General features: G+C 55.5%; 1 protein-coding gene across 2 annotated transcripts; it reads left to right on the top strand.

Annotated features, from left to right (window-relative positions):
• The first annotated feature begins 3,406 nt into the window (after window positions 1-3,406).
• Window positions 3,407-21,228, top strand: DLX4 (distal-less homeobox 4). 2 transcript variants are annotated; one of them, XM_082441746.1, is made up of 3 exons: window positions 5,803-6,970; window positions 10,420-10,616; window positions 11,026-21,228. In XM_082441746.1, the coding sequence occupies exons 1-3, from the start codon at window positions 6,706-6,708 to the stop codon at window positions 11,266-11,268; spliced, it is 705 nt and encodes a 234-aa protein (XP_082297872.1). In that variant the 5' UTR covers window positions 5,803-6,705; the 3' UTR covers window positions 11,269-21,228. The 2 variants fall into 2 exon arrangements, with proteins under 2 accessions (XP_082297873.1, XP_082297872.1); XM_082441747.1 differs by lacking the exon at window positions 11,026-21,228 and having other exon boundaries at window positions 3,407-6,970; window positions 9,435-10,505.
• The last annotated feature ends 794 nt before the right edge of the window (window positions 21,229-22,022 follow it).

The following is a 22,022-nucleotide window of genomic DNA, read 5'->3' as shown; positions in this document are numbered from 1 at the left end:
TGTTAAAGCATAGTGTACAAGCCCGCAATAACTCTCAGCCATTATTGACATTATTACTTCTCCTACCACCATTCCACAGAGGGCATTCATCTCCGGGATTCCCCTCTCCCTCCTCGGCCCTTCTTCTTGCCCTTGCTGAATGGTGCTTCTTCAGGTAAGACAACTCCATGGTAGTTAAGAGAACAAGCTGACCTGGGTTACAATTCTAGCTTGGACAAGTTACTCAACCATTTTGTGCCTCAATTTCCTCCTCTGTAAAGTGGGGATAATATGGATACTTACCTCACAGAATCTGTGTGATAAATAAAATGATGCATGTAAGGGCTTAGCATAGTGCCTGGAATAAGAAAACACGTAAGTGTTCACTGTTATTATCATCATTATTGTGTTACCGAAGATAAAGGGCCTCAGATAACCCAAGCTCGCCTTATCCCCCAAAGGCTCTGGAAGGTTCCTTAGATGCATTTTCAGGAACAGTGCCTCCATCTGGATCCCCCTGTGTCTCCCACAGCCAGAAAACCACTACTTGGCCCTCCCCCACCCCTTTCCAGTGGAAAGCAACTAAGGCAGTGGTGCCCTATTGGGTTGGCGGGTAGTTGGGGAGTGGGCTGAGCTTCCTCCTCCCCACTAGTTCTGGGGCACTTTCCAACCAGAACTTGGGCTGGGGAGGGCTTGTCTCCCACAGAGTTTCAGAGCCACCCTTCAGCCAAGGTGGGGCCAGGACAGGTGCTGGTCAGATCACAAGCTGAGAGGAGTCTTCAGGGGAAGGGAGGGGAGAGGAGGGGCAAACTGGTCCCAGAAGATGGAAAGGATAAGTCAGCTCAGTTCAGCTCCCCTTGGAGGCCACGACCAGCGCAGCCCCCACCCCATCCCTCAAGAACAAACCCTTCCCCCTCTCTGCCCACTTCTGTGTCCTCCGGCCTTTTCCAGGCAGCAGTTGATGAGTCTCTAGTGTGTGATCCTTTTCCAACGGGAATTAATGAGGGTGATTGACGACGAGCGTAGATGTGGGCGGAAGTAGCTGCGCGAGCCCCCTCCCCGTCCTTGAACAGATGGGAGTGGGCCGGGCTCCTCCTCTCGGCGTCGCGCCCCTGCTCCCCTTAGCTGTGGCGGGTGGGGCAGGGTTTGGAAGAGCCAGGAAGAGTGGGGGAGGGACTGAGCTGCTTCTCACCCTCCCACCTCGTCCACCCTCCCCCCACACCAGGCCTGACACCCGGAGCCTAGTGCGGTGGTACCCAGGCTGCGGAGTTTGGTTTGGGGGTGGTATTTTTGGTACTTGTGATTATTTCTCTCACTTTGGGGGTGCGGGTGCGACTGCCGCGACCGCGTGGCGGTCCCGCTCCACCCCCCAAGGCAATATCCCCCTCATTCTCCCAGGCCGGGCCCAGCCGAGGTAAGGCTGTCCCCCTTCTCCCTGACTCGGCAGCCCAGATGAGACGCGGGGACAGGACCTACCCTTTTCTTATGAAAGAAAAACACTCCGGACCTGAAAAGGATCTAGTCCCGGAGTCAGAAAGTGAAACCAATAACCCCACCGCTTAGGCCTTCCGCCAGATCCAGGGGGTCCAGAGGGATGGGACTGAGTAACATGCGTGTGCCTGTGTGGTGGGCGTGATGTGGCGTGTGTTGCGGGTGTGGCGTGGTGGCCCGCGGGGTGAGCGCTGCGGCTGTTGGGTTAAGGGAGTGTGTGTCCGTGTGAGCCCCCGCACGCACCCTCTTCGTCGGTGCTCTCTAGAGGCTCGTTCCCCCTCCAGCCACGTCCTACCAGCGGCTTCCCTCCGGGGCCGGGTGACGGAGACTGGCGGAACGCCCTAGTTTCTGTACAGGGGTCTGGAAAGGTCTGGAGAAACCGGCCGAGCTGCCTTCTTTCCGGGCGCGCGAATTCGTTGCAGCCGGGTTGGCCTTGGGGTCTCCCGCCAGCTCTCCGCGCTCCCCGCGGGCATCCGGCGCGCCGTCCCGCCGTCTGTCCGCCGGACGAGCCCGGGGCTGGGATATCCGCCCAGAACTCCCGCTCTCTCCAGCCGGCCGTTTCCCGCTCCCGCGCGGGGCCGGGGCCAAAGCCAGGAGCGTGGCTCCTTCATCGCTGAGGGCAGCGCCTCTAACGCATCTTCAAAACCTCCCCATTTTTTTTTTTTTTTTTTTTTTGTTAACCGTTTTCTTTTTTTGGGGGGGGGGGGAGTTATTTGGTCCAAGAGTGGTTCATGGTTTTGTTTTGTTTTTTATGAGTTTAGTGACTTCATATATGTGTGTACTTTAAACGTCTCAGTCAAACCCCAGTTGAAGACGTTTCCCGGAGCAGGTGTGAAATTTGGAAATAAAGCAAAGACGTGGGGAGAGTGGCTGAAGACCGAGCCAGCCGGAGACCCTCGTGTGGAGCCCGCCTGCCCAGCGATGCCCGGATCTCGAGGTGGCGCTGACCCCAAGGTCTCCCCCTCCCCCTTCCTGGGAGCTTCTCCCAGGTGATCTGGAAAATGAGGCGGGGACGACACTCGCAGAGACAGCTCTCGGGAGCGTGGAGGTGAGCGCACCCGGAGCGCGGCGGGGCGGGCAGTGACCTTAGGAGCCAGCATGCCGCCCCGCCCGCGCCAGCGCTCATTCACTGCTCCATCACGAAGAAGAAAAGAGACAATAATTCATCCACATTTCAGGAAGAGTCAAATCCGAGTGTGTGTGTGGCGGGACTCGCGAGCCTCACAGAGGGTGGGTCTTTAACCGCCTCGCTCCCCGCCCAGCGGAGGGAGGATTCCTCATCCCCCCCATCCCCGCCAAACCGAATTATTCGCAAAGTTTCCCCAAACCGAGTTACTACGAAAGCCCCGACAAATCGTACTTAAATTCCACGGAGAACAGACGAAACTAAACTAAACTTTCCTTTGGGGGTCAGTGGGTGGGATGAACTGATAATCCTGCAATGGCCGCCGAGGGCCTTGGACCGGGGTCGCGATGGAAACTACTCCCCAGGGCAGATCCACACAGGTGCTGCGTGGAGAGCCTGCACCAGGTTGCAGACCCACCCGACGCCCGGCTCCCGTCGCAAACGCCCCCCACTTTGCTCAGAAGCGCGCGGTCCGTCCGGTACCGAGTCCAGGGACTGTGCTGTGAGCCCTGCACCCACCAGGTGTTTGGGGTGTCGGGAAGGGGCACTCGTTCAGATGGAGTTCCCGTTTTCAGGGCAGAGTCCGAATTCGGGGGGACTGCAAGTGAGGCATATGTCCCACCGCCTTGGGCGCTTATTCTGAGCCAAGAATCAATACCGGATCGGGTGGGATTGCGTTTGCCGGGCGGCTGCGAAGAGCCTGCAAACCACCGAGCACCACACGGATCTTTCACATCCACTCACGAGCCTCGGCTCACTCCCCAGACCTCGGTGGCGCCGTGTCCCCCACTCGGGACCCCGCTGTCGGCTCCCAGTCCCTCACTTCGGTGCTGGGGTTCTCCAAGCTGGCCCCTTTCGCTAAGGGAGATGACCAGCATGAGAAAGAGCTGGGAGAGCCACCTCTGGCTTTTGTGACAAGCAGTGGGCTGAGGTATTGGTAGTTACAGGAGAGAGTTAGTTCCTGTGTTTTGCCTGCCTTCCTTCCTCCCCTCCTCCAACTCCTTCATCTTGGTTTTATTACGTTTTGGGATTTTGGTTTTTGCAATTCATTCTAAAGCAAATGACAATGGCTTGGAGGTCTTAAGCGCAGCTCCCTCATTTTATTGGATAAAATAAATCTGAGAGACTGTAAATGGCTGACCCAGGCTATCACAGCCAGCCAGCTCGCGGCTGAGCTGGGATGGGAACCCAGGCCTCAGGCCTCTCAGTCTAGCCCTCCCTTCCTTCTGATCAAACGCAGATTTACAGCCCTTCCTAGCCCCCGTGCCTATCCCTTCCACCTTTCCCCACTGTCCCTCCAGGCTCCAAATTTGGTGAGATGTGGCACCTGTTGGAGGGGACCCCTCCCTGGGGATTCTGCATCTGAGGAGACCACGAAGTTTCCCAAAGAGGTATCGCAGCCCCACACCCTCCAGCATGTGGGAAGAGGGAGCCCTGAAGAGGGAGGTGGTGATGGAAGCAGAGATTTCCTCATCTGTAAACTGGGGATAATAACAGTACTCCACAGGTTTTTGGTGAAGATACACAAGGCTTGTATGTTGTGAGTGCTTCATAAATTCTAGAAGGCTGCAGGATGTTTCCTACTGGTGCATGGAGGTGAAGATCCTGCATGAGTTCAGCTAAGCCCCCTGAGCTTAGGAGATGCTCTCACTATGGGTTGCCTGGCTTTGGAGGATGCCCAAAGTCACTGCTTTAGGGGCCTCTGGAAAAGCCGACCCTGCCCTTTCTCGCTAGGTCTAGCACGGAAAGGACTCTGTGTACATCGGCCTGGGAGGAAGAGTCCTGCAACCCAAACTTTAAGTTCCACCTCAAAAGCTCCTCTGTTGTGAAAGCTTCCCTGACAGCCCACCCCACCTCAAAGAGCATTCTTTCTTTGGTGCATGCTGAAATGCAGTCCTTGAAACCCATCACGGTACTGTTGTGTGGCTACCTCTCTCCAGAGGAAAATGGTGGTGGCAGGAAGGAAGATTTGGAAGGTGATATCCCTGTAAGTTCTTAGCCCCGGCTCTAAGGAGGTGGTGGTGGCACGGCTAGAGTTGGGTAACAAAAGGGGAAAGGTGACCCCACGTGGAAATAGCATTTCTCAACCATGCAAACCCTGAACACGCTGTTGGATGAGAGGGAAGTGGGTTCCAGCTATCCAGGGAGGGGGCTCCCTCACAGAGTTCCTTCTCCTGAAGCTCCAAGACTTCAGGTGAGAGAACTCAGAGCCAGGTGCCAGAGGAGTGTTTTCTTGGAAAAATTCATCTCTATACATGCCAGCAGGGCATCTGATTTGATGCCGACTTGCTCTTCCTTCCCTCAGGACACTTGACTGCACACCCCTTCAAATCTTTCTGTCTCTCCTGGCTACCCCCACCCCCCGGTGCCTTCTCTTACTCTTCTAAGCTTCCCTCTTTCTCTGATTGTTGTCCTCTCCTACTCCCCAATTCTAAGACTGCTGCCTTCACTCTGCACCCTGATAACGAGAGCACATGTGTGTACAAACATAAATTGTCTGCACATTCAAGTGACAGAGGGTTTGTATATGAGTATGCTGGGGAATCTGTGAGGACTGACAGGTTTCTGGGCGGGGTAACTGTCTCTCCGCTAACATGGAGCAGCCTAAATGTGTGTGGACTGGTGTCTCATAAGATGCATACAAGTACATAAATGTTTATATGGTTGGGTTTTCTGTATTTTAGAGTGTGCACCGACAGTTTGGGTCTGTTGTGGGTCTGTGTAAGACAACCATAGTGCTTTTATTCAGGGGTGTTGCTATTCATCTTTGGGTGTGTAGGTGTGTACACATCACAGTCTATGCTCTGCATTTGCAGATCCATAAATGAACCTCTGTTCATGGAGGGATGCTAATGTGAACATCGTTGTAGACACCTGTGTGCTGGTAAACGCTAGTGTATCTGTTGTATTTGAATGGAGTCTCCGTGTACTTGTGTATCTGTGGCCACAGAGACACCCACCCACCAAGATCTTAGAGGAAAGCCCGGCACACAGACTGGAAGATTCGGCCACGGAGCCCGGCTTGCCGTATTTCCTACGGCCTCCGAGGAGCCATCAAACTGGACTTGCCTCCCACTTTCGGATTTTGTCCGGCTTCGTGCAAGGCTTCAGCCTCACGCGGCGCCAGGAAAGGCGGGGCGCCGCACTGGCAGAAGCCCAGACGGCGGACCCCTCCTTCGGCCTCGGGGGCCTGCGGAGCTGCGGTGTCGCAACCAAACCCTGGCCCCTGCCGGAAGCGGAAGCGAGGACGGGGGCGGTGAGGCGCAGTCGCGGCGGTCGCGGCGTGCCAGGCCAAGGGCGCCCCGCGGGGGTGTGCGCGCCGCGCGCGTGCAGGCCGGCTGGGCGCCGGGCGGTACCGCCTCCGACCCGGCGTCTGTTTACCAACAAACTGCCAGCGCTCGGCAGCGACGCATTCCGACGCGCTGAATAAGCTGCGGGGCTGGCTGGCTGGTCTCAACTCCTCTGCACGTCCGTGGCGGCGGGATCACAACCGCCGCGCAGATCCCCCAGAGTCGGAGAGCGCGACCGCAGGTTCCTTGCGCCCCCGCAGCCGCAGCGCCTCCGCCAAGGCATCGCGGCCCTGTCAACTTCCTTGCGTTTCTGCGGTTATGATCGGACTGCCCCAAACGCCCTGCAACCCCGGCATCCCTCTCGGAGCGGATCCCGAGATGGCTGGGCCTGGGCCGTGCGCACTGCTCTCCTCCCATCTCCCGGTTCTGAATTTCCCTACCCAGGGCTGCCCTGGAGGGGCGGGCCCCGGCTGCAGTCCTCCATGAGGTCACCGCTTGTGGTAGCCAATCCGCGGCGTTTAAGTGGGCGGGGACCCCGTCGGGTACCGGGAACCGTAGCCAAGAGCGAGCCGAGGGGGGGGGCCATGGATTTAGGGGGGGGAAGCCATGGGGGGCACCCCCCGGAACCCCTTTCCCAGGCGCGCGCTCTCCGCTGGATGAGGCGCAGAGAGACACTTTCCTCGGGATAAGTGTGGGGGAGGCTGATTGGGGGGCTCATCCGGCTCCAACGCCCGAGGCTCCGAAAAGAGAGAGTTGGCGGAGGGAGCGGACCCCGTGCGGGGCCATGGCCTAGGCCCTTCGGCCCCGGCCCCGGCCGCAATGACCTCTTTGCCCTGCCCCCTCCCTGGCCCGGACGCCTCCAAAGCCGTCTTCCCGGACATCGCCCCCGTCCCATCGGTAGTGGCTGCCTACCAGCTTGGCCTGTCCCCTGCAACCGCAGCCGCCTCCGATTTGCCCTATTCTGGGCCGTATGGCCATGTCCTGCCCTATCCCTACACTGGGCCGGCGACCCCCGGAGACTCCTACCTGCCCTGCCAGCTACCCACGGCGCCGTCTCAGCAGTCTCATCAAGAGCGGGAGCCAGGTAAGTCCGGCCGCAGCGGCTCTTCCCACCTCCGGGGTCCTGCTCCAGTGAGCCCCTGAACTTCGCCCTCGCCTGGTTGGGAGCAGCTGGCAGGATTCAGACCTTACTCAGATTCCACGGGATCTGGGGTTGGGGGGAGGGCGAAGGGATGGGGCGGGAGACAGGGGGGAGGGGCGGGGGCGAGTTGATCTAGGTCTCCTTTCAAGACCGACCTGGTTTCGATTTGCAGTTGTGTGAAGGCGGGTGGCAGGGCTCCCTACCCCACCCCCTTGGAGCAGCGGGCTTGTGTACCTACTTATAACGGAAAACTGAAACAATCCAGATGTGCGTGTAGGTGCCTAGCCCCTTCCCTAGGAGTCTCTCCATCATGCACTCCTTCTCTCCTCCATGTCGCCCCTCTCCACGTTCTTGTCTCAGAAATCAGTGCTCAAGCCACAGCCTGATAAGTAGAAATCAGGTCCCAGCTGGAGGGCAGTAGAAGTGGGGGTTTATTCGGGGCCCCTCCCCCTCTCCCCAGTTGGCGCCCGAATGTGCCAGACCGAGACCAAAAGCTGACCTGGTAGAATCTGGGGCTAAATCCTACTACCCATCGTTCTAAGAATGTAGCCACAGGTGGGTCAGGCAGTCTCTCATAGTAGATCTCAGCCTTCCAGCCAAAGGAACTGGCCATTCCTGTTATCTCCACCCCTTGCCTTTGGGGTAGCTCAGGCCCCAGTTACATTGCCTGGAGCAACTTTGAGCTCCTAAGAAAGTGCTCACTGGAAGGCCTCAAAGAAGCCAGGGAGCTGGCCTGTCTTCCTGTTCCTGGGCCTTGCACAGGCTGTACCCATGCAACACAGTACATACATCCATCTGTAGTGGCTTGGGTTTAGAGCTCAGTTCCCCTGCACTCCCTGTCCCCACCTAATTACCCCCACAATTGTCCTTGGCACAGTTTCCTCTAAGGATGCACATCCACTGGGTGACTTAGCTGGAGTCAGCCAGGACCAAGATGTCTCCCTCCGTTCCCTTGTTACTCTGCTGAGACACATGAGCTCATAAACATCAGAGCCAGAAGTGACCCTAGAGATTTAGGAGCTTCTTAATGTACAGATGGGCAAACTGAGGTCCAAAGAAAGGGTGTGCATGGGTCAAGGACACAGCCTGTTTTCCAGGCTTGGCCTTTGCGAATTGGCTTTCACTGCATGAAGCCAGAAAAGAGGATTTTAGGGAACTTCCTCAAAGCCCCCAAAAGTTAACTGCCTTCTGTGCTAGAACTGGGGCTGCCTCTTTCCCGCTTCTGGGTCTGTGGTTGGAAGAGGAGCAGTTGGGGGGGGGGGTGTTTCTACAAATGATCTAGTTTCTAAAAAACGAATCCCTTGGCCTCTTCTCTTCAGTATATGCTAATGTGGTACATTTGTGTGTGCGTGTGTGTCTGTTTAGTGGGGTGGGAATGTGGGAATAAGATAACTTTGTCCTTAAGAGAATTCTTGGAATTGGGGTTGGTATTTTCAATCCTGTCTTCTACACTCTTGCCTTCCCTTTTCCTGGTTTAAGGACAAGAGAGTGGAGGGTTCCTTTTCTTTACAAAGCTTCCCCGGATCCAACGAAAACCACACATGTCCTTAGATTAGATTATAGCCTTTACCTACTGAAACTGGGGGATTGGGCTCACTCTAGATTAAATGATTGGGACGTGAGAGAGGGCTTGGGGGTCTTCCTTTTGCTGCCACTCTTGTCCACCCCAGCCTCAGGGAGAGGTTTGGCTCCAAGTGAGCTGCGTGCCACCACCCTGATGAGCAGGCAGGTGCCGCTATGGTTCAAGGGAGGCCCTTGGGCTCCTGAATCAAGACCTGGGCAGATCCAGTCGTGACTTCTGCAACTGGTGTGGAGAAAGCAGCTGTCGGGAAAGGAACTGGGAAGGGGGGGGAGCGGGTGGTCTGCTGGTAGAGTTAGGGCGCGGAGGGCTTTGAGAGTTTAGCAGCTGGGGCAGGCTCCCTGCTAGCTCTGCCTCACGGTCCGAATTGTTTCACGCAGCCAGAGAGGCGCGAGTGGTCGCCGGGGCGGCGAGCAGCCGGGTCTAAGCAGGGGAGGCCCGACAGGCGCGGGCGGGAGCGGAAACCCAACGGTTTTTCTGGGAATTGGCTGAGGCGGGGGTCGCGGGGGGCGGATCTGAGAAGCCCGCAGCGCCTGAGGCCACGGGTGAGGGATGCGGGGGAGGTGAAGGCACAGGGTCACCGCGGCCGGTCGAGGGCGTGGAACCTGAAGTGTGGGGTGAGCCCGACCGGAGGAAGGGGACGGGGGCGGGGGTGGGGGACGCGGTCGGATCCCCGCTGCGTCTGGGCACCCGGGCGCAGCGCTCTGTCGGCTGAGGTCGGCCGGCAGCCCCGCGAGGAGTGCAACGAACCCTAAGCCCGCGGGCATTTCGGCCGCTCCGTCCTCCCCAACACTGCTCTCTACACGAATGGTCCCGATGTCCCCGTAGAGTGGCGTAGTTGGGGCCGCCCGGATCGGAAGAGGGGAACCCCTCGCCCACCCCCATCCCGGGGCCGAGCTCTTCCCGGACCGAGATTCCTCGAGAGGCTGGGCCGGGAGGCAGGAGGTGGCCAGATCTCCCGCGGCGGCACCGCGAGCGCGATCCAGCAGCGACCCAGAGGGCCTGCGCTGCCGGCGCTGCGCGCTCTCCGAACCCCGGTCACCTTCCGTGCTAGCCGGGAACCCCTCCGTGGGTGCGGCCGGGCGGAGGAGGGGGCTGCCTTGCACCACCGGGCTTCTAGGGCCCCTGAAAGCCGACTACTCTAGCCAGCCAGCCTTGGGGGAGGGAAGAGATGGTCACTTTTCTGGAGGATGTGCCGCAGGAGAGGCAGGCCCTTACAGTAGGGGAGGCGATGACAAACCCCGGGGCACTGCCCACTCTGAGGCTGGGAGGGGTGCTCATCCTGGCGTTCAAGGCCCACTCTGCCGGGCCCCTCTGACCACCCCTCTTCCGGCAGCGGCGAGGCTGCCACGCAGACACTGTCTCGGGTCTCCGAACAACGCTTTTGAGTTCCCCGCCCCCCGCCCGGAACGCCCTTCCCCCGTGCTCTCCTGGCCTCAGCCCAGCCCTCGACCCAGCCCTTCTTCCCCGCCCCGCCCCAAGCTGGCGCCACCGCACGCGGCTGAACTCTGTCATCCCGCCGCTGGGCGCCGTCCCGACCCTCGCTCCGGCCAGTGGCGCTGTCCCCCTTAGGGTCACAGGACCGTTAAGAGTGGGAGCTCCCTGAGGGCAAGAACTGCGGCTAGTCCCACGTGGCACACAGTGGACGTGTGGGGTTTGAAAGGAGGGTGGAGCGGAAGGTAGAGAAGGGCCGAGCCCCAAGCCCGAGTTTTTGCTAATCCGTGGCCGGAATGCAAACGAGATGCAGATGAGCCGTGAGACGGCGCGTCAGCCCCTCTGTGCGTGCACACACCGTCTCGGGCCGCCCCCCCAGACTCGGAGAAGCCGCCGCTGTCCCCGGAGCCCTCAGAGCGGCGCCCGCAGGCCTCGACCAAGAAGCTCCGGAAGCCGAGGACCATCTATTCGAGTCTGCAGCTGCAGCACCTGAACCAGCGTTTCCAGCACACGCAGTACCTGGCTCTGCCCGAGAGGGCCCAGCTGGCCGCGCAGCTTGGCCTCACCCAGACACAGGTGCGGCCAGTCCCATCCTTCCTGCATGCTAACCCTCCCCAAGTGTGTTCTCTGGGAACTCACCCTCAGGTGTGAATGACTGATGAGTCCCCAAGCCCTGTTTTCACAGTTCTAGCTGGCGCCCAGTAAATTGGAGGAATGTGTTAAAAGGTGTGGGGGGGGTGGTGCGGGGGAGGTAGGGGGGTGATTCAGGGGGTAGAGGAGGGTACCCAGACTGGGAGAACTGGATTCTAACTCAGATGCAGGCACTCAGGGCCTTCGGGGGCTTAGGGAGGCCTGGAGCAAATGTTCCCAACTTCTGCTCTTCTCCCAGGACGGCTCCTTCCCGCTGGGTCCCTTTCCCTTGGTCACTCCCTTCCACAGGCACACTCCTCCTGACCTTCCATTCTTTCCCCTTTTCTCCCCATAGGTAAAGATCTGGTTTCAGAACAAACGTTCCAAGTACAAGAAGCTCCTGAAGCAGAACTCTGGGGGACAGGAAGGGGACTTCCCTGGGAGGTCCCCCTCCCTGTCTCCCTGTTCCCCACCCCTTCCATCCCTCTGGGATCTACCCAAGGCAGGGGCCCTGCCCACCAGTGGCTATGGCAACAACTTCGGAGCCTGGTATCAGCATCACTCCCCTGATGTCCTGGCTCCACCTCAGATGATGTGAATCTGGGGAAGAGCAGGTCAGGCTCCCAGCCCTCCTATAGCGCCCAGGCAGGACCCAGCCCACCTGCACCCCTTCTGGGCCAGGAGGAAGCCAGATCCAGATGGGTTTTCTCAGGAGGATGAGGAGCTAGAGGAGAAAACGGATGGGGTGGAGTCCTTTCCTCCTTGCCTCATAACCCAAACAGCCTTGGCCATTGCCCCCCACCACCACCAAGGACTGGACACCTTCCCTCCAGCTGGTCAGAGGCTCTGGAGAGAGACTCACTGGCTGGAGTTCAGACTTCCCAGGACCCCTAGTCTTGCCACTCCTTGAAAGGACTGCAGTCCCACCACAGCCTGGGGTTCAACCAGCAACAAACACTGAGTGTTTTTTCTCTTTGTGTGCCTTGGGCCCTGCCCAACCCACTGGTGAGTAAAAGCAGAAGTGAGGTGGACATCCAGAGTCTTCAAGTTGACCACCATCGAGACCCACCCACTGATTTTTCCTGATTTTTACCCCCATAACTGATACACCTACTCACCATCCTATGAGGTAGATGGGATGGAGTAGTTTTGTGCACCTATGGGTAATTTTTACTCTCTTCCTAAAAAAATCCCTCTTTTCCCCATGTCTACCCACTATGAGTAGATAATGGATCCAATTACCCATCTAGTTCAATGAGTATTTATTAAGAGTCTGATTCCTATCCCTAATACCTAAACAAATCCACATGCACACACTCTCTGGAACCCAGCAGGGTAACACTTTGGGGAGAATGGGGACAAGTGTAGGTAGAGATGCCCCCAAATAGGTGGGGTGAGCCCAGCAGTTTAGCTCCTCACAGCTGTCTCTGTCGAATAGAACTGCTCATATTTATAACCAATCTGACTAGCAGCCCCCCAAGCTCTTACCATCCCCCATATCATGAGCATCCAGAGATTAAAGTCGGTACAGAAACCTGGGCCTTGGCTGTGAGGTATGTTCATGTCATGACTTCTGGAGCCGAGGGGGTGATTGCTCAGCTTTCTCTTCTCTCCCATCTGACTCTTCCAGCACTGAACTAGAGGCACTGCATCCTCCTCTACCACTAACTGGCTATCGGGTTCTAGCTCTGGAATGTTCTAGTAATATCCATATTTTCAGACACTCCAGTGTGAAACCAGAAGATGCTAATACAGGGAATGATCAAAGTCTGAGTGATCCTCACAGCAAATTCTCTCCTGGCCCAGTTCTGGAGGGAGCCAGGCACTTCACAGCCCCCCTTGCCCACCTTCAGCCCAGGGAGAGCCCCTGCTCACCTTGGGAGAGGCCACACCTACCGACCCAGTCCAGTCCTCCCCTGGGAGAAGTGAGCTCCTTGGGGTGGAAAGGCCTCAACTTACCTAGTGGAAGGGGGAGCAGGAGGGAGAGGAGAAGGAAAACCCCAGAAGGAACTGGACTTCTCCATCCAACGAACATTTGTAGAGCCCCTGCTCTGTGTTAGATCCTGGGGATATCAAGGTGACCTAGGCAGACCCTGTGGGCTAACAGAGGCCAGACAATGACCAGCCACTTGTGTGGTAAGTGCCAGGCTAAGGGAAGTACAGAGGGCAGTGAGGGCATAGTCAACACACACACACACACACACACACACACACACCCATGCACGCATGCGCGCACCTGGCACTCAAGCAGCAGGGGGATTGAGGACAGTGGCTGCAAATAATTCAGGGAATCCAGCCCAGCCTGGCCTGAGGCCTTGGGGGAGGGGCCTCCAGTTCCAGACTAGAAGCTCCCAAGTCAAGCTTCCCTCTTACTACCTAAACCTGTTCCCAAGCAAACTGGAAAGCCCACCCAGGCACTTCACGCCAACCCAGGCTGGCCACAGAGAAGCCCAAATTGGAGTCTTATGTAGGGGAGAGGGGTTATGAGAGTCAGTGGGAGCCCCCCACCTCAAAAGACCTGCAATCAGCCCCTCCTAGGCCCTGTTATGTGTCAGCAGCCACCCCCATTCCCCAAAATATACATGGAGGGGTCTCCTGGGGGTGGCAAATGGCACAGGGTGGGTCAAAGCCAAGCTCTAGGAGCAGTGAGGAATGAGGATGCCAGGAAGAGAAACGCCTTCCTCTTCCTCCCCACCGATGCCTTCTCCTGCCCCTCGCCACCCACCCCATCTCCACCGGCTCTCTCGGTAGCCCCAGCCCCAGATTCCTCCTCTGGGTCTTCTCTGAGGCCACAGGTCCTCAAGGTGGCTGTTCCCTCCCACAGCAGGTTGCACACTCTTCTTTCCACAGACCTGAGATAAGATCTACCGCTCCATCTCGGAAAGCCTCCAAAGGCGAGATTAATTGGACAGCCCAACAAGAGTCACATCGTTAAAACAACAGCCCAGATTGTAAACTTAAGTAGCAGAAGGAGTATAATTACTCTTCCAGCCAGCGGCCAGCTGAGCTGACAGTGCCCCCTCTTCTCTACACCCATCCATCCTCCCTTTCCAGTGGAAACAGGAATCCTTGTCCACTTGGGAGCTGGTCCAGTTTCCCTGGGCTCCTGACTGCTGATGGGAATGAACTCCAATGGGAGAGGTACCTCATTCCCTTCCCACAAACCGCTGGAGCTGCAGAAAGGGAGGCTGTGGTTTCTTCCTGTGAGGACACCTCTCTGGGAAAATTGGGTCAATAAGGCAGGGGGGACACTACTGAATGGTTTAGAACTGGGGTTTTGGCCTCCAAAGAGTCCTGCTCTGCTGTGTGACTTTTGGAAAGTTGCTTAACCTCTCTCTCAGCCTCCTTTTTCTCCCCCCTACGATGGGAACACTAATAGGACCTGCTTCCCAGTGCGGTTGTGATGATGAAATGAGATGGTGCTTGTAACATGCTTGACATGGTACCTGGAACATAGTAAGCACGTAATAAATGGCGTTTACAGCTGCTGTATGATTATCGAAGAGGAGAGGTCACAGCGATGCTGAATTCTTACTGCCACGGCCATCCATTCACCTCCTGCCTCCAGCCCACCTGCCTCCTCAGGGCAAGGAGGAGAAAAGGGGCTGGAGACTAGAGAACTCCACACATCCTGGGTCATCACCTTTGAGAGAAGGACACAGGCAAGGTCCTAAATGCAAAAGCGCTGGGATCTAGAAGCAGCTGAGCCTGGAGCCCACTCTCTCACCTGCACGGGTCTTAGCCACAGGAAAGCTGACTTGGAGCTGTCCTTCCCTCTCCCCACGTGCTATTTTAAGACATGTCCCCCATCTCTCCCCCAACAAAATGAGATTCAATTAATTCAATTAAAGCAATTTTGGGAGCAGCTCCTGAAGGCTTTCAATGCGAGATAATTACAAGTAATTTGCCGCTGCGAAGAGGAAAAGGGCACACTGGGTCTGGGGGGAAGGAGTTAGCCCCCTCCCCAGCAAGCACACACAGATCTAGAGGGATTCCACACTGCCATCTGAACTGCCCTCCCATTGGCCAAATTACTTGCAGGTGGGAAGAGGGAGCTTGCGGTGGTGGGAGGGGGCTGGGAAGACCGAGTGACAGACCGCCCCTCCCCCACCCCACATCTGCCCTGCAAGGTGGGGTGCGGAGCTGGCTGTTCCCCCGACAAAATGTCTGCATAGCCCTAGCAGCTGATTACTCAGCTCCAAACCTCACTTGAGTTTGGATGCCTGAACTTGCCTCTGGGACTGTATCCAGAGTCAATGGAATGTTATCGGGGTAGCTGAGGCCTGTGTAGATGAGGCCTTAGAGATCAAGGACTTCCCCAGAACTTATAAAGGATGTGGGCAGAGCAGGGAAAGGCCAGAGAAGACATACACTGACTTCTTGCTTCCAAGGAGGTGATGATACACCCACTCTCTCTCCTCCCCTGATCTGATAATCAGCTTTCTAGTTCTGCCTGGCATCTAACCTCAACTCTTGCATTGTAGTGGTGGCAAATCTCCTCCCAGCTTTCTGTCCTTGGGACCATTGAAACCTCTTCCTTCAGAGAAGCATCTTGCAGGTGTTTCCCACCCCTAATTCACCTGGGATAACTCTTTCCTTGCCAGGGCTCATTTGGCCTGGGAGGAGGTGGAGGTGGGTGTGGTGCCTAGAGGGGACTGGGGTGGAAGGCAGGAGGCTGGGACCAGTGTGTGGGGATGGGCTTCAGGCCTCTGCAAAAACTCCTCTGAACCCTGTTCCCAAAGTACCTGGTTTTCAAGGGTCGAGTGTCCCCCTTCACCTGGGAGCCCCTGTTCCAAGAGATGAGTAATGTTTTAACAATAAGGGTGGAAAAGAAAAATTCACTGACCCTAAAGTATTTCTCTTTCATATCTTCCCTTCTCTCCCATCTGTCTCCTGGCTTCTCCCATGCCAAGGAGGAGTGAAGAGGAGGGGCCCTTCAGCTCTAGTCTCTCCTCTCCAGCCCTTTCTCCCACCCCTTCTCTGAGTAGCATTGCTGTTGGACCTGGGACAGCCAGGGAGAAATCCTATCAGCGAGCCCCTGGGCAACTACTGTCTCTCCCCTTCCAAGATGAAAAAAGTTAGAGAGAAAAGTGGCTGCCTCCTCATGCCTCCCCTTCCGCCTTTCCTGACCAGCCCGGATTGGTTAAAAGGGGGAAATTAAAGTTTCTTTTACCCCAAACCTCAAAGTACAAAGGCCCCAGACAAATGCACAGAGACAGGCAGATGCAAGGACCCAGGCACAGGGACATCATAAGGGCACACACATTGCCATAGAACAAAGTGCATGCACACACACAACAGCATACATGGAGTGGGCAGAGCTGCATGCGAGACACACGTGAGCATGTGTACAGGAAGCCTTCCATGGTTGTACATGGACATATACAGAGAAGTACACTCCCAGATTATGTATTCACAGAGTGAAGCACAACACAGAGGGATGAACCAAGAAGGAAATGCCCAGGGACTTAAACACATGCGAAAATCGACTGAAACATCCCCAGAAATGCACAGACTAGCTTCCCTATGTGTGAGCTTCTCCCGCTCCCTTCTCATTCCCACCCCCTTTTCCTGGCTGTCCATCTCCTATTTTCTGAGAATATTTCCCTGGTAAGCAGTTGGGGAGAGAGACTGAATGGCCAAGAACCTGATAATTTGATTATAACTTTATTTTCTTTGTTCCCTGAAGCCTTGCCTGCTTCCTTTCCTGAGCTCCAGCAAGAGCTCCCGTCCCAGCCCTTCCTGGCACATCCTGTGGCTCCCAGATGTAGCCATAGATTCCAGCCCTGGCACAGAAACCCAAAGGCTGTCCTCTCGGAGGGCTCCACTGAACCCTCTGCGCCCCTGCCCTGACAGCAACTCAAGGAGGAGGGATCTCAGGGGTCACAGGGTGGTGAGGGAAGCACTGCTTTGGTTACTACTTACTGTGTAACCTTGGGCAAGTTACACACCCCCTCTGAAGCTTAGATAATTTCTCTTCCTAAATCCTGTGTGTGTGTGTGTGTGTGTGTGTGTGTGTGTGTGTGTGTGTATAAGGGGTTGATGTGTATCCACCACCACTTTCCACTCCAGTCTGGGGCATTGTAAAGCACAGCCTGTCTCTCCATCAGACTGGAGGCTCCCGGGGTACAGGGCTTTGCTTCTCCCCCCAGAATGGATGCCTTCTGCAGCTCTTTTCAGTCCCCATAGTTTGATGTCTCTAAGGTACTCAGCCCCAGTGGCATCCTGGGGGACGTGTCTGCCAGCCCAGGAAGGGAAAGGAGTTGGCTTCAAGCTTCCTCCAAACACCAAGGTTTCTGATTCAGCTCTGCGCAGTGCCAGGCCTTCAGTCTCTCTGGCCCCAAAATGGAGAGATTACTTCATTTGCAGGGGAGGGTTCTACTGTCTGTGGAATATATTCCTCTGAGCTTCATCTGAACCATGCCCTTTCAGAGTTCAGTTGAATTTGGGGTCAGATCCTTTGGCCAGCCTGCGGACTTCCACTCTGGCTTGTAGCCCCCATTCTCTCCCCCTCCCCACTTCAAGCTGATGAATAACATACAGGCCAAATCATGAGGCCAGGAGCATGGCATCTAGATTATCCCACTCCAGTCATGAGGCTCCCTGGAGGGCATCATTCCTTCCCCTCTCTGCTCAGGAATCCCCTTGGCCCAGAAGCCTATCCCCGCGATCATCTTTTCTGTCCTGTTTTGCCTGACCCATCAGGACTTGTGCTTCTTCCTCAGCCTGGAGGTTGCCAGAGAGCAGGGCATTGGCCTCCCCTCTCCGACTGGGGGGCTCTCCCCTCAGTGGTTCCTTTCTCTGTCTGACCACCCCTTCCCCAAGCCTGGTGCTCCCACCCTCTTTGGGGTGGAGGGCCTCAGTGCGTGGGGCTGGGCAGAGGAATAAGTGTGAATGGGGACATGGGATACTTGCCCAGGTCCCACCCCTCCCACTTCCCACCATGCCTGCCACAGAACCACCAGACCACTCCTCTCAGGCTGGCCCCAGGAGCTGCTTTTTCTGCCCCTGCAAGCTGGGGCCTGCTGCAAACTCCTCCTCCCAGCCCTGGAGCCACCGGGAATTCTTTGCTCCAACAGATCCTGGGGGAAGCCAGACTGTGGGAGGCTGCTGACATGCCTCTGCTGGGCTCCTGTCACATTCCCCAGGCCCAGGGGGATCAGCTGGATCCACCAATGCAGGCTTCTTCCACCCCTGGTGACGTCCTCAGGTCCTCCTACCTCCTTCTCCAAAGCCTGAATCTGCCCTGGGACCATCCCTGGCTTCAACTCCCTCCCACTCCCAGCCCCTTGGCAGCCCCATCCAAACAATAAGAATTATTCCCCCAGCCCCTTGGAAAGTAAAATGTGTCTCCTCATCCAGAGAAACTTCATGGAGTCTCTGGAATGCAGACACACAGCTGAGAGGCCTTGGGCAAGTCACTTTACCTTTCCGGATCTTTATTTCCTCACTGTGCAGTGTGGATAATGATCAGAATGATATCTCAGAAGGTCATGGAGGGGCTTCCCTGGTGGCACAGTGGTTAAGAATCTGCCTGCCAATGCAAGGGACACAGGTTCGAGCCCTGGTCCGGGAAGATCCCACATGCCGCAGAGCAACTAAGCCCATGCGCCACTACTACTGAAGCCCACGCGCCTAGAGCCCGTGCTCCGCAACACAGACAAGACACCGCAATGAGAAGCCAGCACACTGCAATGAAGATAGCCCCCGCTCACGGCAACTAGCGAAAGCCCGCGTGCAGCGACGAAGACCCAACGCAGACAAAAATAAATAAATTTATTAAAAAAAAGGAAGAAGGTCATGGAGACAGGGAGAGTGCACTCTTGGTGCATTGTGAAATACACTAGGTATGCCAGGGGATTCACCAGTTATGCCAGGGGATACACCAGGTATGCCAGGGGATATGGTGACCTATTCCTTTGCCCCAGTTCCCCCATCCGCCTAAATCCTCCTCCGTCCCACCAACTTACCACATAAGGGTGAAGAGTATAGTCATCTCCAGGAACATGCACACAAGAAAAAAATGAAAGCCAGAGGCCTTAGTTCAAGTCCAACTCTATGACCATGGGCAAGTTCTTTTCCCCCCCTTTTTCTTTGTTTTAATTGAGGTAACATTGGTTTATAACATTATATAAGTTGGGGACGCTTCCTAACCTCTCTGTACCTCACCTTCCTCATGTGGGAAATGAAGATAATAATTAATAGCATGTGCTTCTTAGGGTGGTGAGAACTAAATGAGCTAAAACAACAAAAGGCACTATAACACAGTCAGGATTCAGCAAGGATTAGTTGTTAGTATTATCTCTGACTGCCAAGCAAGAAAAACCTTCTCTGTCCCTGAGATGTCTTGTCCAGATTTCCCTGTTCCTCTGTTGGTCTCCACCTGTGAGCAGAACCCTAGTCTGACGGTCTTCCCCAAACACCCCACAGCGAGAGGGGTGGGCTGGACAGAAGCTGCTTTGTGAAGAGGGGAGGAAGTTGTGCAGGACACTGGCTAAAGGGTGAGGACTTCTGACTGTGCTTCCAGGACAGCCCTCTGAGCAGCCCAGGTGAGAAGGTGCCTGAAGAGGTGAGATCATCCCGTCCCTGCCTGGATCAGAGTTAATGCACAGGCAAATGAAGTTCCTGACTTCTTCATTCATGAAAGATTACCTCTACTATAACCCCAGAATCCCTCCTGCTAGACAAAAAAAAAAAAAATCAGAGAAAAAACAAAGGATTTCTTTTTACTGATATTTGATTGTATACCTAGAAAACTCAAGACATCTTAGGGGGGAAAAATCTTCCAGAAGTAAGAAAATTTTGGTACAGTGGCTGGATACAAGATAGATATAGGACGCTGTTCACTAGTCTTACGATAAATGAGGGAAAATATTCCTGTTACAATGGAAACACAAATGAACGAACCACTGCAAGTATATAGATGTGGAGAAGCAGCTCTTTAGCTGATTAGTAACTGAGAGATACAGGCGTACCTCGGAGATATTGTGGGTTCAGCTCTAGTCCGCCACAATAAAAATGAATATTGCAATAAAGTGAGTCCCACAAATTTTTTGGTTTCCCTGTGCATAGAAAAGTTAGGTTTACACTGCACTATAGTTGCTCACACTATACTGTAGTCTATTAAGTGTGCAATAGCATTATGTCTAAAAAAAAAAGTACCTTCATTTAAAAATAATGCTTTTGGAAAAATGGTGCTGATAAACTTGCTCAACTCGGGGTTGCCACAAACTTCAATTTGTTAGAAAAAAAAATTGCAATATCTGTGAAGTGCAATAAAACGAAGCACAACAAAACAAGGTGTGCCTGTATTAAACCCTGCCCTCTTCCCTTCTGCTGGTGCTAAGGCCCGGCACATGGGTCTGTCCTGGGTGACTGTCCTTCCATTACATCTGAAGCACGTGGCAGACTTAGGTTGGAATCAAGAAAGGACTTTCCCAGTAGAGAGAGGAATTCTATATGAGACTTCCCCTCCTTAGGAGGAAGGGTCAACTTTGGGCCCACTGAGGGAACCTAGAACTCCCAAGGTCAACTGAGGAGTGTCTTAACTGCATACAAGCTGGTTTCATCTAGAACTGACAGTATAGTTTATTGAGCTCCATCACTGGCCCAAGCTTTGTGTTAAGCCCTTTATATGTGTTATTTAATTTCCTCAGAAATCCTGAAAGATACATATGATTAGCTCCATTTTATAGATGAGGAAAGTGAGCCTCAGAGAGGGCAAATGACTTACCTGAGGATACACAGTGAATAAGCGTCAAAGTCAGGGTTAGAGCTCAGAAGTATCCATACGTGTGCCTGGGTGTTTGCACATGTGTGTCCTACTTTATGACACCCTGGTGTCTCTAAGGGCACAGGGCAGATCTGGGAACAGGAGGGAAAGCTGAGCCTGGCCCCCTCTCTGCTTTCTCTCCATTTCAGTCTTAGAGGCCATGGGGTGGTGAGAGGCCCACAGGCCAGGGATTCAGAAGGCTAGACTGGAGGACTTTAGGAGAAACTATTAACCTCTTGAACCGCAGTTATCTCACCTGGGAAGTGGGATAATAATGGCACTGCCCTTGCCAGGCAGTTGAGACGGTGCCTGTGAAAGCACCTGGCACAGGGCTTGGTGCACAGTAGGTGCTCCATTAGCATCTTCACTGCTCAGATCTTGGGAGGATCTGAGTCTGCACTTGGGAGACTTCCCTTCCTTACCAGCCAGCCTCGTGCTTCCTCTGGCCTCCTGCTTTCCTCAGCTTTCCCCCTTACCCTCCCTTAGCTGAGGGCATGTCACCCCCCCTCCCCCACTGGTGATTCCTGAGCTCAGGGCAGGCCTGACTGGCCCCAGGGGTGGGCATGGGACAATGCCACACGCGTTGCATGATGTGGCCAGACGCCCTCAGTGCGCAGGGAAGGGCACGCTGCTGCTGCTGCTTCTGCCACTGCCAATTGCCAGGTGCGAGATGAACGGCCCAGAGTCGGGGGATACCCCCTCCGCCGCCCCACCTAATCCTCCAAGGTGTGGAGTCTCTGGTCCCTGCCTACTCAGCAGACATTGCCAGTCCTGCTCCCATTTGCGCCAGGAGACAATCCAGGAATTTGGGCCTTGAGGCCCCGCCCCCTCTCAGTCCCCTCCCCAGCTTTGCCTCCTACCAGGGTGTCTATCCCAGCTGCCCTGGGTCCCTAAGTCACTCATTCTCTCAGACAGCCCGCCTCGGGGCTCAACAGGCCAATTCCACACTCTCTCCTCTGCCAGGAGGTCTCCTAAATTCACTGCCCCTCCTTTGCTGTGTGACCTTGGGCAAGTAACACAGTCGCTCTGGGGCCACTTCCCGAAGAGATGATGCCTAGTGAGGGTGCGGTCACTGTTAGTTCCTGCAGCTGCTCAGAAGCAGCGATTGGTGATTGGGTGCTGGGTGCTCCGCGCATTGTCTTGGTTCACCCCCAACAGCCGAGAGAGGGGGGCAGTTATCACTCCCCCCTCAGCCCCACACTCCCTCATCTGATGGGAGTGGGAGGGATCGTGTGAGAGGTCCCAAGAGCTCTTTTCACTGACTCATCTGGGCAGTTGATGTCCACTGAGCATCCTGCCCTCCAGTCAGCGCTACGCGCATGGGGTGGACACACCAAAGCCCCCGCCCTCATGCTTGATGTCCCAGTTCAAACCCTGCCCAGCTCTGCCCCCACCCCGGGACCTTGGTATAAAAGACTTCCCCAGGCCCCTTGCTTTGCAGTCCAGCAACCCTCCCCAGGGTGAACAAAAATACTCCACGTGGTCCATGCCCAGTGCTATAAGCGGGAGGCGAGACAGTAAAGGTGAGGCAGAGGCTCTGCCTCCACAGAGCTAGGACTGGGGGCCTGGAAGGAATCACT

The sequence above is a fragment of the Balaenoptera physalus genome (assembly GCF_965194825.1).
Source record: "Balaenoptera physalus genome assembly, chromosome: 20".
Taxonomy (NCBI): domain Eukaryota; kingdom Metazoa; phylum Chordata; class Mammalia; order Artiodactyla; family Balaenopteridae; genus Balaenoptera; species Balaenoptera physalus.
Note: the sequence above shows the minus strand (reverse complement) of the source record. Positions and strands in the feature narration are given on the sequence as shown.